General features: G+C 37.6%; 1 protein-coding gene across 1 annotated transcript in view; it reads right to left on the bottom strand.

Moving 5' to 3' along the window:
- PPEF1 (protein phosphatase with EF-hand domain 1) overlaps positions 1-16,550 on the bottom strand; it is a 145,389-nt gene that overhangs the window by 88,026 nt on the left and 40,813 nt on the right. Inside the window, exons 3-4 of the mRNA XM_075538575.1 lie at positions 10,276-10,442; positions 247-374 (exon numbers count right to left, since the gene is read on the bottom strand). Of these exons, the coding sequence (XP_075394690.1) occupies positions 247-374; positions 10,276-10,324 (177 nt within the window). The 5' untranslated portion in view covers positions 10,325-10,442. The remainder of the gene's footprint in view (positions 1-246; positions 375-10,275; positions 10,443-16,550) is intronic.

Genomic DNA, 16,550 nt, shown 5'->3' with positions numbered 1-16,550 from the left:
AGCAGTCTCCCTAAAAATGTGAACTTTAGAACTGAGAAATATCATCCTCTCCTCAAATTACATTTGCTTTCAATAGGTAGTGCCAAGACAATGTCACTACATCTGCTAATAAAGCCTTATACCAAAGTTCCTCAGCTTAAAATAGCCCCAAACGTTCATTCTGTTCATAACAATGGGTGAAGGTGGGCGAGGACGGGCCAAAGGGAAACATTTTACCCAAAGAAAAGACAAGCTTGCAAAACGGACCTGCATTTGGCCTTGTTCATTAGCATATTCGATTGACTGGAAGATGGTGAGGGCATAGCGTTGTCTAACCTTCAACCGAGCGCTGTAACTTCGGTACCAATTCTGGATGATCATTGCAGCCTTTATTGCTGCCCACCACAGGATATGAAAATCAGAGAAAAACAGTTATACTACAGTATGGACAAAGTAGGTGCTTTTAAAAAATATTAGTCCATTTGGATTCCTAGGTTTATGAACATGAAAACTAAAAGCAATGAAACTTTATCTCTAGGGTTTTTATTAAACTCTACTCAAGTCTCAAGAATTCAGCAACAAATGATGGCAAAGAAATAGAAGGTCAAATTTTAGAACAGGGCTTCCTGAATTTGAATTCTAACTGTCCCTTTGGGTAAGTTGTTGAAGTTCCCAAAGCCTCAGACACCTCACCTTTGAAATGGAAGTGACAGCAGTCCCTACATCTGGCACTTTGGTAAATAAAATCCATGTATATTCTATAAAGCAGCAATATTCACACAGCACATAAAGGAGACATATATGGGAACACCATCTAAATGTTCTTTGTAGCAGTGGAATTTCTGATAGCATTGCAGCCTGAGTGCCCACTGCTGGGAATGAGAATGCATAACTTATGGTGGGTGCACACCATGGCTATCATGTTTCCACTGGAAGCAATAGATGAAATGAAACCAAAGCAGCATGAATGGGTCTGTAAAACATACTGCTTCACTTAGAACAGTTAAGAAAAGAAATTACAGTAGGAATAAAATATGAGGGTAAGCCAAGAAGTATTGCCATAAGGGTTCCAGTTCATACATGCATGGGCTTATTCCAAATAAAACATGTTTAAACATGTGTCTGTGATCAGTGGATGCCTGCAGACTAGTCCTCTCCATAATACACTTAAGTTCCTCTCTTGAGAGTGACTTTAAGAAAAGATCCAATCGAAATAGTGGCTACGGAAGGCATCTGCTAGGTTAGTTCAATTCAACGCCGAGCAGTCAGTTCAGAAGGTGATGGTAACTGTTTTGGAAATTCAAAAGGGGTCTACTTGATAGATTTTCTTGAAGGACACAGGAACGTCACAGGGTCTTATTGGGAAGATATTTTAAGAAAATTGAAAATTTCCTTGGTGAAGCAAAGGTCAGGAAAGTTGTGCTGATTTTTTTCCCCCACATCAATAATTCACCTGCTCATTTTCTGAGGGTAGCAAGGACTGCCTAGGAGAAACCTTGCCCCATTCACCCTACAGGCTGATCTTGCTCTTTCCTACTTCTTTTTGATCTCAAAAAAAAATTCAAGAGAATGAACTCTTGTCCCTCAAGTATGCTAAAACTACCATTGTGATGTGGTGCAAACAGAACAGCTCAAAATTCTTCAAAGAAAGGTTCAAGAATGGAAACATCATTTTCGTAAGCATAAAGACCAAGATGGAGGATATGTCAAGGAATAATAGCTTCACATTTGATCTTTTTGTTGAAAAAAGGTTTCTATTATTTTACAGCAACTTTTGTACTTACCATCACACCATTTCATATACATTAAATATATACATACACAAATCCACAATTTATATTTCATAAGAATATATACAAATTAAAAAGTATATAATGAATGCAATAGATTGGTTATTCATAGGCAGAGGAGAATGAGCATGGGATACATGGGTAAAAAGGAAATAAAAGAATGAGCATGAGAAAGGGTCTTTCCCAGACCAATAATGACAATATACAAAGAACTGATTCTCGCCATCTGTATTTTAGATTCCATTCATCAAAGACAACTGAATAACAAACATGCCCTGCTTCTGTCTTAGCTATCCAGTGCTGTTACAACAGATACACCACACACGGATGGTTTTAGCAAACAGAAATGTATTTCCCCACATTTTAGGACACTAGCAGTCTGAATTCAGGGCCCCACGCTCAGGACAGGCTTTCTCTTTGTTGTAACTCCTTTATTTTTGGGGGGAGGGGAAACATGATTCAATCCCTAATACCTCTTTACAGAGCTCCTTAGAGGACAAGATATTGTTATTGAAAAATTTAGTCCAGTGCTAAATAAAAGGCAACTATGACATAGTGGTTACATGTCAAGCCGCTAACCTCAAGGCCAGCAGATCAAAACCAGGAGCCACTCCATGGGAGAAAGCTTGAGCTTTCTACTCCTGTAAAGATCACAATTCTTGGTTATATCACTAATTAAACAAAACTGTGGCACTTGATCAATAATGACCTTTAATCCTCACTCAGGAAAAAAATATTAAATCACTAGACTACAATTTTGTCTTGTTATTAATTAGAAGTCCTGGTGTCACTGTGTTTTTAAGTAGTTAACTGCTAACTGAAAGTCCAGTAGATTAAACTCACCAGCCAATCTGAGAAAAAAGATATGGCAGTCAGATCCCTCCTTAAGATTTAGTCTTGGAAACCCTATGAGGCAGTTCTACTCTGTTCTATAGGGTCACTATGAGTTGGAATTGACTCGATGGTAGTGAGTTTAAGATTTTGTTTGTTATCAGTTATCAATCTGAGTCATATTGCCACTTTTATGTAATATATTATTTAATATAATAATTATTTAATTTTTCCTTTCCAACGGCTTAAAATATAAAGCCATAATCAGACAAGAAAAGTGTTCATATTATAGGAAATAAGTGGCCATTAGGACCGAAGTATTACTCTTTCTTATAGTGCATTGAAATATGACTCTCTGTAACAGGATGTACTGACAATCAACAAGGCCCACTTACAAAGCTGACTTCTTTGTTAGTTGCTAGTAAAGTCTAGAAGCTGGGTAAAAAGATAATTTATATAGAGAGGAAGATGTCCATGTCCTTCAAGCAATACTTTCTGCCTTCCAAAGGTTCATAATTCTATAGTGGAATCTGAACAACTCCATGGCAGAATCTCAAAATACTAGAAATTTCATTGCATGGAGAGCAAAGAAAAATATAAATGTGTATTTAATCAGTTTAAAGAATTTAAAAGTTGAGGTTTTTAACTGCCCATTTATTCAGATAATATATGTGTTTGTAGTGCCAATCCTATGCAAACCTTAAGACTAGCACATTATCATATCAGAACACGAATAACTGAAAATTGTTATTGAGAGAAATTCTCATTTTAAATGAAGACAGTATCCACCCATGACAAAGGAAATTACTTGTTTTATAGGATTCACAATTGATGCCAATTAACCAGGGACTGTGGTATATGGTGTGGGCTGAAAGGAGAGATCTGACATATTGCTGACAATTAAAGCAATGAGGGTGGAAAGTGCCACTCAAGGAGAGTGTAGAGTGAGAGAATAAGAGGAGGAAGAAGAATCCCAACATTTCAAAGAGGGAAGAAAGTAGGGCTCTAGCACACCATTCAAAGACACAGAGAGAAAACCAAGACTGTGCTGTCATTGAACCAAGGGCAATGAATGTCTTATGAAGACAGCATGCAGAAGTGCCAAGTGCTGCCAGTAAGTCAAGCAGAGTGAGTACTGAAAATGCACCACTGGACTTCGAGGTCATCCAGGAGCCTGTCAAAATCATTTTCTGTAGCTTGGGAGACATGAACAGGTATGAAGTAGTGTTGCAAATGCCTCCTTCAGGAGCAAGCTCTGAAGTGGAGGAGACAGAGGGAAGAATCACTGCGAGAGAACAAAAGGACAAGAGAAGATTTTTTTTAAGGAAGAAAAAAATTACAAAAGGCAATTTTGCACAATTGAAATAAAGTTTTAGTATGGACTATGCATTAGGTAATATTAGCTTATCAATGCTACAATTCTGTGATATGATGCAGCACTGTGATTATGTAAGTGAATATTCCTCTTTTTAGGAGATGAATGATGAAATATGTAGAGGTTAATATCACGATGTCTGTAATTTACCATTGTACTCTTCTTTCATCTTCTCTGTCAGTGTGCAATTTTAAAAATTAGATGCTGGAAGGGGGAAACACAGCAAAACGAAATTTTAAAAAGATATAAGAAATATATAGACAGAGCTATAGATAGTGCCAGAGCTAGAGCTGGAGCTAGAGGGATAGAGATAGAGATGGTTAGATGAAGGCTGCTAAAATAGTTAGCTAGCTAACAGGGGAATCATCAAGAGTAGTGTTTCTCTCTCTCTCTCTCTCTCTCTCTCTCTCTCTCTCTCTCTCTCTCTCTGTTTCCTTCCCTGCCTGACATCAAATCTGCTCCAACTCATAGTGACCCAATATGACAGAGTAGAACTGCTCCTGTGGGTTTCCAAGACTGTAAATCTTCATAGTAGTAATAAATCTCAGTTTTCTTCTGGGGAGTGGCTGATGGATTCGAATCACCAATGGGGCTCCTCCAGGAGTGGCAGAAGGGGAAAATGCATGTCCTCATCCTTGTCCCACATCCGTGTCTCATACAGATAACCTTTGAGCCACAAGGGACTTTAAAGAGCATCTTACCTGATACCTGCATTTCATTAGGGAGGAAAATGAGGACGGAGAGAGCACATTGTGATTTCTACTATATCCTACAGTGTCAATTATAACCAAGAATCCTTCAAAATAATAGAACAGTGCAAAGGTACTTGAGAAAAATATTTTTAGAGCACACGAAACATGAAAGGAGCAATGCCATTTACTGTTTTCCTGAATTTAAATGTCCATCTCAGTAAAGGACTGAAAAAAATAATGGGGAGTAGGGGGTAATGAGTGAGAGATCTCTCAAGCATTTGTGAATTGCTTATTTGTTAGATTTTCAAACAACTAAAGTAACTGGATGTTTTATCAAGACTCTTACGAAGAATTAAAGAAACACTTAGTTTTCCATTTAGCATTTTTAAATCTTTAAAATAAAAATCGAGAAAAAGTATGTTTTAAAAGAACAATCACCATTAGAGAATTTTTCTATTTGCCATAGCTTATGCAGCAAACTTCAGGGCCAATGAAAAGTATAGGTGTTGAAGGCTCCTTAGCACTTAGAGAAATTACAGTCATGGATTTCTAGTCTCAAGGGAAGAAATAAAAGAAAATACATCACAACGTTTTCAAAGTGTTCCAAGAAAGGCAATTGATTATTAATTCAAAATTCATCGATAAACAATTTAACGTTAAGGTGAAGTTCAGGAGAACGAAATGGAAATGTTGTGTTTCTATTATTTGGATATATTTCAGTTTTAAAGTGAGAGTTGCAAACCAATTCACACTTAGCTCCCTCACCTATGAATGGAGAATAATCAAGATTTCCTCCTAGGATTTTGGTGAGAAGTAGAAATAATAAATGTACAGAGTAGAAATCAATAAATGATAACTCTTCTTATGTATTGAATCGGGCCCTCCCAAATACATGTTATAAATCCTAACTTCTCTACCTATGGATGTAATCCCAATTGAGATAGGGTTTTTGGTGACATTAAGGAAGACATGTTTTAAGGAGCTGTGGTGGAAGTGGAGCTCTTGAGTAAGCAGTTCAACCCCAACAGTCAAATGATGGGAAGTAAGATGAGTTTATCTACTTCCATAAAGATTTACAGCCTTGGAAACCCTATATAGAGATGTTGTGAGTGTGACTGGACCCAAAGGTAGTGAATATTTTTGGCTATAGTATAAGGTATGTTTTTAATCAACTTGCTGAAAGCAGCAGAGGTAACATGCTTACAAAAACATGAGGTAAACACAGTAAAACAGCGTTCTGTTTAAAGCACTGACAGCCCAAGGTGGTTGTGCCCATGCTCAAGGATGTATGCTTTGATGGGAAACATCAGATGAAATTTAGGCTTCGAAATAATCCATTCCAATCAAGTCACTAAACAAAAAGCAAGCAAGTAGCAACCAAATGATAATAATAGGTGTTGGAAGGGGGAATTAAATGGTTATGGTGGTTGTTAGTGTCATCAAGTAAGTTCTGACTATTAATGACACAAATGTGCAACAAAATGAAACACTGCCTAGTCCTTTGCCATCTACACATTGTTGGAGCCACTGTACCAACCAATCTCATTTAGGGTCTTCCTAGTTTTCTTTCACCCTCTGCTTTGCCAAGCATGATGTTCTTCTTGGGAGACTGGTTCCTCCTGGTTACAGTATATGAGACAAAACTCTCCAGCCTTCCTGATTCATTATCCAGCTTCCACATACATATGAGGTGACTAAAAATACCATTCCTTGTGCCAAGCACGCCTTAGCCCTCAAGTCGACATCTTTGCTTTTTAACACTTTAAAGGGGCCTTTTGTATCAGTTTTGCCAATTGTACTACATCTTTTGATTGGCTGCTGCTTTCATGGGAATTAATATCTAGATTTCTCCTAATTTCTACTAATAATCTACTAATACCTAGATGGGGTACTGCTTACAAAAGAATCAGTATGCAGAATTGCTCCAATATGTTACCTAATTTTCAACAAGAAATTATGAGACAAAGAAACATAAAAGCATGACTACACCCAAAGAATACGAAAAGAAGGCAACTGTGAGAGGGTAAAGTTGTCAGACTTAATAGACAAAGAACTCAATGCAGCCATTATATGGTACTTATTTTCAAATAGCTAAAGGAAACCATGCTTAGAGGAGGAAAAGAAGATATAATGACAATGACACATCACAAACAGAGAATATCAGAAAAGAGATAAATATGTTTAAGAAGAATGAAATGGAGATTCATAAATTAAAAAATACAATAACCAAAATAAAAATTTTACCAGAGGAATTCAACAGTAGAGTTCAAGAGGAAGGGGAAAAATAGACTCAATCAACTCAAAGATAGATCTATAGTGATTATGCAATCCAAAGAACAGAGTAAATAAAAGGAATGGGAAAAAGGGCACTGCCTCTGAGAACTATGGGACATCACTAAACACATGACTATACGTGCAATGGCAACACCAAAAGGCGAGAACAACTCAATGTAAGGAAGACCCAAATCCTCACAAGTGGACCAAAAGGCAACATAATGAGAAATGGAGAAAAGGTTGAAGTTGTCAAGGACTTTGCCTAATTGAATCCACAATCAATGTTCATGGAAGCAGCAGACAAGCGATCAAGAGATGTATTGCTTTGGGTAAATCTGCTGCACAAGACCTCTTTAGAGTAATGAAGAACAAGGACATTACTTTGAGGTCAAAGGTGTGCTTGAACCAAGACATGGTACTCTCCAGTGCCTCATATGCATGTGAAAGTTGGAGATTGAATAAGGAAGACGGTAGAAGAATTGATGCATATGAATTGTGGTGCTGGAGAAGAATATTGAAGGTACCATGCACTGCTCAAAGGACAAACCAATATGTATTGGAAGAAGTAAGACCAGAGTACTCCTTAGAGGCAAGGATGGCAAGACTTTAGACATGTGGTCAGGAGAGACCAGTCCTTGGCAGCCATCATGTTTAGTAAAGTGGTAAGGCAGTGGAAAAGAGGAAGGCCCTCAACAAGATGGATCGACAAAGTGGCATTATCAATTAGCTCAGGCCTAGGAACAATTGTGAGGATGGTACAGGACCGTGAAGCGTGTTTGCTTCTGTTTTGCATAGGGTCGCTATGGGTCAGAGCTGACTCAATGATACCTAACAATAATAGCATACTTCCAAAAAGCTCAATGAACTTCAAATAAGATAAACACAGGGATGTACACACAGTAAGATCAATTTTAAAATCATGGCCATTGAGTCAATTCTGATATGCAGCGATCATATATAGGGTTTCAGAGGCTTTAAAAATATTTACAGAAGAAAGCCTCATTTTCTCCCACAAAGTAGCCAGTGTGCTTGAACCAATGGCCTTTTAGTCAGCAATCCAATGCTAACCAAACAGTACTACCAGGCCTTTTAATAAGATTAACAGATGACTTTAAATCAGAAACATTGGAATTCTGAAGGTAGTGGAATAAATGTTTAACGTCCCAAAAGAAAAAAAAAAAACTCAACCAAGAATCTTATATCTGTCTTATATCTAGCAAAATTATCTTTGAAAAATTTAAGAGAAATAAAGTCATTACCAAATTAAAACAAAACAAAATGCAATTTTTGTCAGCAGACCTACCTTACAAGATATACTAAAGGAAATTCTTCAGCCTGAAAATAAATGGGCACAAATAGTAATATGAATCCTCAAAAAAGTAGATATAATATGAGCAAGGATAACTATGTAATTATGTAAATGTATATTTCTGGTCCTTTCTTCTCAGAACTGATGAAAAAGCAATTGTGTAAGACAAAATATGTGTAACTGCAACGTTAGGCATATAAGATATAAAACCCAAACCAAACTAACTGCCATCAAGTCGATGCCAATTGTGAGCAAAGGTCTATTGGAGTAAGAAAATCACACCAAGTGGTAATTTTAAACCATATGAACAAGTGAAAAGACCCACAGAATGTAGTAGAATTCAGACCACATATATGACTAGGGACATGCATATAAAATATGTCTTTCATCACATTAATATAAACATAGATAACTAAGTTAAAAGTGGTCTAAGAATTTGAACAATTTTACAAAGATAGATGTTCAATGAACACAAGAAAAAATGTTCATCCCTAGTCATGCAAATGAAATGCAAATGAAAAATACTATAATATTGCACCTCACAACCACTAGGATGGCTATAGTAACAAAATAACAGATACTAACCAGTGTTGGTGGGGATATGGAGAAGACATTGGGCCTCTCATGCACAGCAGGTAGGAATGTCAATTGGTACCACTACTTGGAAAAACAGTTTGAAAGTTCCTCAAAATGTTACAGAATTACCATGTTGGTATGTGCCTCCTTGTCAAAAGTTACCATTAAAACAAAACAAGCAAAAATGTTGTCTTCAAATCTGACTCATATGACCCCTGTAGGAGAAAGTATAACCAAGGCTGCAATCTTTATAGAGGCAGACATCACATCTTTTCCACAAGGAGGGACGTGGTGGTGTCAACCTCCTACCTTTCGGCTAGTAGGATACCTCCTTAAACCTAGATATTTATTAAAAACATTATTTTTAAAAGAAAAGGTAATCATTCACTTACTCTCTGCCAATAAATTACTGCTATGGAATTTGTTCAATTGGTGCTTTGGAAAGATTTAATTCATGATGTGCTTACCAATTCAAAAGAGTTGATGTTTCTCTGGAGTACTGTCGTACTTTGAGAGAATAGCTTGGTAACTTACCAGCACAAATCAGCTGGGAGGGAGAACAACATTTGATTCCCTAACGGAAACATCCCACACTAATTAGTGTAGAATACTCTGCATCCTAAATGCTTTTCCCTTAAGCCGGAGTAAACCTCGAAAGCCAAAACATAGAATAGAAATAGTAAAAAAAATCATTTATAGTTTAGATTTCAAAGGAACAGAGTCTAAGAGTGAATGGTTAACATAATTATCTTAGTTTATTTATTATTTTAAATTTTAATTTACTTGTGGAGATGAGGTCTGTTAAACACTAGGTGAGCTTCAGCTAGATTCTAGTAGCTATGAGAACTCCAACACAGAGTACAGGAAATATTTAAGCCTCTAATTATACTGGAGGGAGGGAGGGTCAGAAGCAATATACCTTTTTGTTCATGAAACATATAACCCTGTAATCCCCCAACTCTATCTATATAGAATATTTTAAAACACCAAGCAAATCTCATGTAGTTCTGTATTGAATAGTTATAAAATAAATTTGACCATTGACTTATAAAATCTAAAAAAAATTTCTATGATGCTACTAAATATTACATAGTCATGGATATAGTTATTTATAAAAGTACTGAATAAACAACTGTAAAGTTTGTCTTTCTTGCTTTTCTTTTGCCACTGATTTGAAATGAAGGTTTTATATTGGTACATTTTCAAATGAAACAAAGTCTAACAAAAAATATCTCTTAAATAATACTTTCTTGTGCATCATAAATTCAAAGCTACACAGTCATAAAGGTTGTTTCTTTAAGTCACCCCAAAATTGAACCTCCAGTGGTGATGCTTTGTACAAAGTCACACAGGGCAGCTCAAGAACAGTGGGAATAAATGAAAAATGAGGAGGGGGGTAGGAGAAAACTGGCTTTTCATTCTGGACACAGGCACCTTCCCAGCACTCACCTTTATCAGATCCTCTGTGTTTTTTTGCAATGGAACTTCCACACCCCATGTCTTCAAAAAGGGTCTGTGTTCATTGATTCAGGTTCGGATTTCAGAGGCAATTTGAAGAGTACCTCCCTCTATGCTGCAAGGAGCCACTCCTAGTTGATCCACTTCAGTCAGAGACACTAATGAGGAAGACACACGAGGGAGGGAAGGAAATCTCCAGTTAACAAGGTATCTAAGGGGCTGCTCACCAGTACTCATTTCATGCTTCTTCTGAATGGCTCTGCATTAAGTGATGTGGACAGTGATCATCATCTAATCTGAAGCAGTAACAGGGCAGCTCTAGATGCTTCTCTGCTACACAGAAATTGCAATGTCTATGACTAGATCATATCCAGCTTTGTACAAAATGAAGCATTAAAAATTAGAAGAAACACTGAAAATGGAAGAGCATGTAATTTTCTAATTGAAATGCAGGGAGTTGGGAGATCTATAATCTGACATAATGCAAAACTACAGGTTTTAGGCTCAAGGTAATTAAATCTATCTGAACTTTTAAAAGCTCCAACTTGAAACTGTGAAACAAAAACAATACATTTAAAAAATTATGCCAAAATTCAAATCAAGGTGAGTTCATCAACCGTATTTCTCAGAATCAGTGGAGGACACTTGTTAAAAGCAATAACATCTCAAGAGCGCATCCTAAATTTAGGAATCAACTGTGAATGTACCCTTTGTAGAGAACTCTCCAGACCTTTCTGAGGCGTTCAATAGTCCACTCAGAGCTCACAAAGCCTTCTGATGAGTTAGCCATAGCTCCATTAGCTTCCAAAGAATTTTTTAAAAATCATTTTATTGGGGGCTCTTACAGCTCTTATCACAGTCCATATACACATCCATTGTGTCAAGCACATTTGTACATATGTTACCATCATCATTTTCAAAACATTCATTTCTACTTGAGCCCCTGATATCAACTCCTCATTTTTCCCACGAATTTTTAATACATGCCTTTCGGTAGTATCCTGATTTGTTGCTATTTTCGGTGATTTTTATTTGCAATGCACTAAACCAGCCTGAAACAGCACACTATTGTGTTTTATATTTGTGTTTCTTGACATGCACAATGCCAGAGAACTGACAATAGGCTCTACTAAACATTATTTTTCCATTATTTCTAACACTAAACGCTTCAACATTTCTTGTGATGATCAGGGCTAGATTCACGATGGAGTCCCCTTTCACCAACCCTGTTCCAGGAGAACATTGTAGCATTTAATAAAAGAAGAATGAAAATGAGCAAACTTGATGAATTGTGGAAATATTCTAAAATAATAATTATCTTAATAGATTTGTTTTCTAAACAGAGCTGAGCCTGATTCTTTTATGTACTGAATTAATTAAATCATCTAAACTTTGAGCTATTTCCAAATATGATAGGCATTTCCTTCTTGTGTTCCTTTTCTAAGTTTTGGAGGAAAAGGTTAACAAGGTCAAGTCAAGCGTTGAATAAGCCTTGTGGGTTTGCACTGGAGACCGTCTCCCTCAAAGCATCTTTGTTCAGTTAGGTGGTAAATTCACTCAGTACAGCCACACTCTTATTTTTCTATAAGGACATTCTGGGAAACTGTACTCTAAATATTGTGATGAAATTAAGATAGATGATTTGACACCTTGGCATTCCAAAATAGATTAGCAAAAATTTAATAAAATAAAGACTTGACCAGGTAAACACAGGTAGTTTGGCATAATTTTCCATGACAGAATCACAGACATTTACAAACAGTTGTTGTTAGCTACCACCAAGTCAGTTCCAATTCAGAGATCCTATATACAATGGAACCACACACTGCCTGGCCTCGAGACGCTCTCAGAATTGCTATGTTTGAGCCTGTTGAAGCTACTGTGTCAATCTACCTCATGGAGATTATTACTCTTTTTCACGAACCCTCTATTTTACCAAGCATGCTATCTTTTCCCAAGAACTAGCCTTTCCTGATAAAATGTCAAAAGTATATTGAGATGAAGATTCCACATCCTCACTTTTAAAAAATCATTTTATTGGGGGTTCGTACAATTCTTATCACAATCCATACATACATCTATTGTGTCAAGCACATTTGTACATTTGTTGCCATCATCATTCTCCAAACGTTTTCTTTCAATTTGAGCCCTTGATATCAGCTCATTTTTGCCCTCTCTCCCTGTTCCCCCTCCCTCATGAACCCTTTAAAATTTATTATTATTTTGTCATATATTACACTGTCCGACATCTCCCTTCACCCACTTTTCTGTTGTCCATCCCCCAGGGAGGAAGTGATACGTAGACCCTTGTAATCAGTTCCCCCTTTTTACCCCACCTTCCCTCCACCCTCCAGGTATCGCCACTTACCACTGGTCCTGAAGGGATCATCTGTCTTGGATTCCCTGTGTTTCCAGTTCCTATCTGTACCAATGTACATCCTCTGGTCTAGCCAGATTTGTAAAGTAGAATTGGGATCATGATAATGAGGGAGGAAGCATTTAAGAACTAGAGGAATGTTGTATGTTTCATCTTTGATACCCTGCACACTGACTCTGGCTCATCTCCTCCCCACAATCGGTGCCCAGCTATCAAAAGATATAGCATCTGGGCTCTTAAAGGCTTGAAGATAAACAAGCAGCCATCTGGCTAAGAAGCAGCAAAGCCCAAATGGAAGAAGCACACCAGCCTATGTGACCACGAGGTGTTGAAGGAATCACATCCTCACTTCTAAGGAACAGTCTGTATGTGCTTCCGCCGAGACAGATTTGTTTATTCTTCTGGCAGTCCACAGTATTGTCAATATTCTTCACCAACACCATAATTCAAATGCATCACATATTTGGTCTTTATTCATTGTCCAACTTTCACATGAATAAGAGGTGATTGGAAAAACCATGGCTTTTGTCAGGTGCACCTTAGTCTTCAAAGTGACATCCTTACTGCTCAACACTTTAAAGAGGCCTTGTGCAGCAGATTTGCCCAATGCAATCTGAGTTCTTTTGTGTTGTTACCTTGAATATTGATTGTGGACCCAAATAAAATGAAATCTTCATAATTTCAGTCTTTCCATTCATTTAGCCTGTTGTTGTCGATTGATCCACTTGTGAGGATTTTGGCTTTCTTTACATTTAGTTGCAGTGTTTGTTTTTCATTAGCAAGTTATATGCTGTAAGGATCTTTAAACTGACCCAGAAAGGTCAGTAAGTTGTCTAATGTCATATAGAACCAGAAGCTGTCAAATTTTGGTGGAATCATCTGAGGAACTTTTAAAATATCCTAATGTCCAGATTAAACTCCGTTTAATCAGATTTTTTGAGGGTGGTGTGGGGGATAGTGGTAAAAATATTAATATCCAAGGCCCCATCTCCAGAAATGCTCATGTATGAAGTTGAGTTTGGGCATTGAGCTTTGTAAAAGTTCCCCTAGATGATTTTAATATGTGGCAATCTCTGATATGCAATGATTTAGTGGGCTCAGGATGATGCCCAGTAGAGTCAGTTGGATTGCCCAATAATCAAGACAAGCACAGGCTTCCTTTGATTACTTACTAATCTGTAGTGAACAAGTTCGTATTTTTCCATCATATCCAAGATTCTGCTTCTAGGTCTGGCCTCTCCCAACCCCATAGCACCTTCCTACAGAATCAAAGCTTTGCTCTTCTCAAATGTAGCATTACTGCCAGGGACAGAGTTCCGAGTTAGCAAGGCAATCAGTTCCTGCCAGTGATCATCATATTCGCCTCTAAATGCTTTGACTCCATCTGCTTGAAACAGAAATTTTCCAGAGGTCATATTAGACTTTCGATTCTATAGCTTTGGGTATCTACTCTTTCTCTTTTAAGAAAATTTTTATTCTTTAATTAGCATTAAATGAGGTTGCAATGATTCACAGACAATCCATTAAAGACATTGCCAACTCTTTTCTCCTTTTTGAAACTGGAGCACTATTTCCCCATCTCTTGCCTTTTCTCCACACTCAAAAATGTCTTAAAGATTCCCTGCATTGTCTATGAGAACATATATGCTGGGTCCTTTATCACACTTTCCAGTGATTCATCTAGTCCTGGTGACATTTGCAAAGTGCCTAGATCAGTGCTCTCAAATCTAAGGACTCCCAAGATTTATCAAGACAGTGTGTTTCAAAAATTGCAGACTTCCAGGCTTTGCCTCCAATAACTTGAATTCTGAAGGCCTGCAGCCTGGGAATTTGCATTTAAAGTGTACCTTTCAGAGTACTTAGACACACTGAGTTCTCATATCTCAGTCTGAGAAGCACTGCTCTCCAACAAGGAGCCTTGGTGGCACAATGGGTCAGTGATTTTAACTCACGGACCACTTGGGGAGAAAGGTGTGGTGGTCTGCTTCTCCACAGATTTACAGCCTTGAAGAGCCCAAGGGGCAGTTGGACTGTGAGTCAGAATCTACTTGAAAGGCAGTAAGTCAGTCTCGCCTGTGGAATTTACCCCAAGTTTGTGATAGTTCTTCTACTTCTTTTATGAATATGTAAGAGCGTGGCACTGGGTTGGCAACAAACATTGAGTCAACAGTATGTAGTCATGCATTTCAGTTTCAATTTTCCCCCCGGAAAAAAAAGCAGTATCGCTCCTGAGTTATTTGTTTCTTATCTCCTTTTCAGTCAATTAATTACACAACAAATAAAAATCCACGTAAAAGATTTACTTAGAAACAAAAAAGCATTAAACCGGAATATATTTCTGCTAGATGGTAAATTGCATGGGGATATTTCTTTCTATATGTTCCTTGAATCTCTGACACCTAGTGATTCTTACATAAACCAAATCCTAACCTACTGCCATAGAGTTAATTCCAACTCACAACCCACACTCCAAACCAACTCACTGGAACCCTCATTTCGTTTCCTAGGCTGCAAATCTTTACAGAAGCAGAGAGCTTTATCTTTCTCCCATGGAGCTGCTGGTGGGTCTGAACCAAAATCCTTTCAGCTAGCAGCCCAAAGATTACCTAACAGTGAGTGGATATTTCTAAGTCAGAGTTCTTAAAAAAATAATTTAAAAAAATTAACAAAGATTTATTATTGAACCATAATTTTCTGCATAGGTATATTCTATTGGTTTATATCTTTTTTAAGAAAAAACTAAGGCCGTGCTTATTCCATATAGTTCCATTATATAGTTCCATTCTGAAAGATAATTTAAATCATGATTAGAAGAAATGATCATTATTCTAGAATTTTAGTATATTAGAGATTTTTTTTGCTATTAGACTCTTTTTTGATTAAATAAACTATTTGTCAACTTTTACGTCAGGTAACACTTTAAAAAAATTTTAAGAGTTCTCTCACTTTAATTCTCACCCAAACATGAGCTGGTTAAGGCAAGGTACCACTTATCCCTCCCACACATTGCCCAACCTAGGTGGCAACCACCCACTGTAAGGCAGAGCAGGAAGCACGTTTTGAAGCAGTATATGTGCCTTTGGGGGCATTTCTGACGATGCTGGAAAGCTATTCAAAATGATTTGGGGATTTTCCATTATTGGATAGACTCTTAAGCTTCTTCCATTCCCCTCTCTGGGTCAATGTTGGATAAGCACTTAGTGCATGCACTAGAGAGGTCTCTAAAGAAATTAGGCGGTGGGGTTCTTAGGAAGCTTGGTGTTTAAGTGCAGTTCACCAAGACCCAATGATACTGGGGTCAGTGGTATGTGCCACTGGGGTGTATCTTGAAACCAAACAGCTTTCAAACTTGCCCGGTGCTGCTGTTCCTCCCAATATATACCATGGGTGGTTTGAAAGCATAAACATAAAATATTGACTCACCATTGGCACTCACTTCTAATCTGCAAAAGGAACGCTTATGCTAAAAGGTTTTTATCATGTGCCTGTGGGGAAGGAAATGGAGGGTGGTACCCTTTGATGTTCTTTTAATCCTAACCACTTTTCCTGTCCTATAAAGAAAGAACAAAAGATGGTCCTTTCTGCCAGCCGACTCCGTCACCGCCAAGTACCCGCTAAGTGCCTGCTGAGCCTCCCTAAGTTGTTCTTATTCATTAACTTTATTTTATTTCTAAGTGCATCTCTACCCAACTCCCACACCTTGGCTCAGCCTCCCCCTCAGCCCGCCCCCCCCCCTCCCGACTTGATTCTTCCTCTGGCATTTTAGATGTGAAGTCTGTATAGTTCCGGATGCTAAAAACTCAGCTTTTCCTGGAGATGTTAGCTTGTGTAAAAAAAATTCCTACTTTAGCTCTGCCCCTGAGGAACCCAAATTCAGAATGTAAAATCA

Source organism: Tenrec ecaudatus, chromosome X, assembly GCF_050624435.1.
Source record: "Tenrec ecaudatus isolate mTenEca1 chromosome X, mTenEca1.hap1, whole genome shotgun sequence".
NCBI lineage: Eukaryota > Metazoa > Chordata > Mammalia > Afrosoricida > Tenrecidae > Tenrec > Tenrec ecaudatus.
This window is presented reverse-complemented; position numbering and strand designations above follow the sequence as displayed.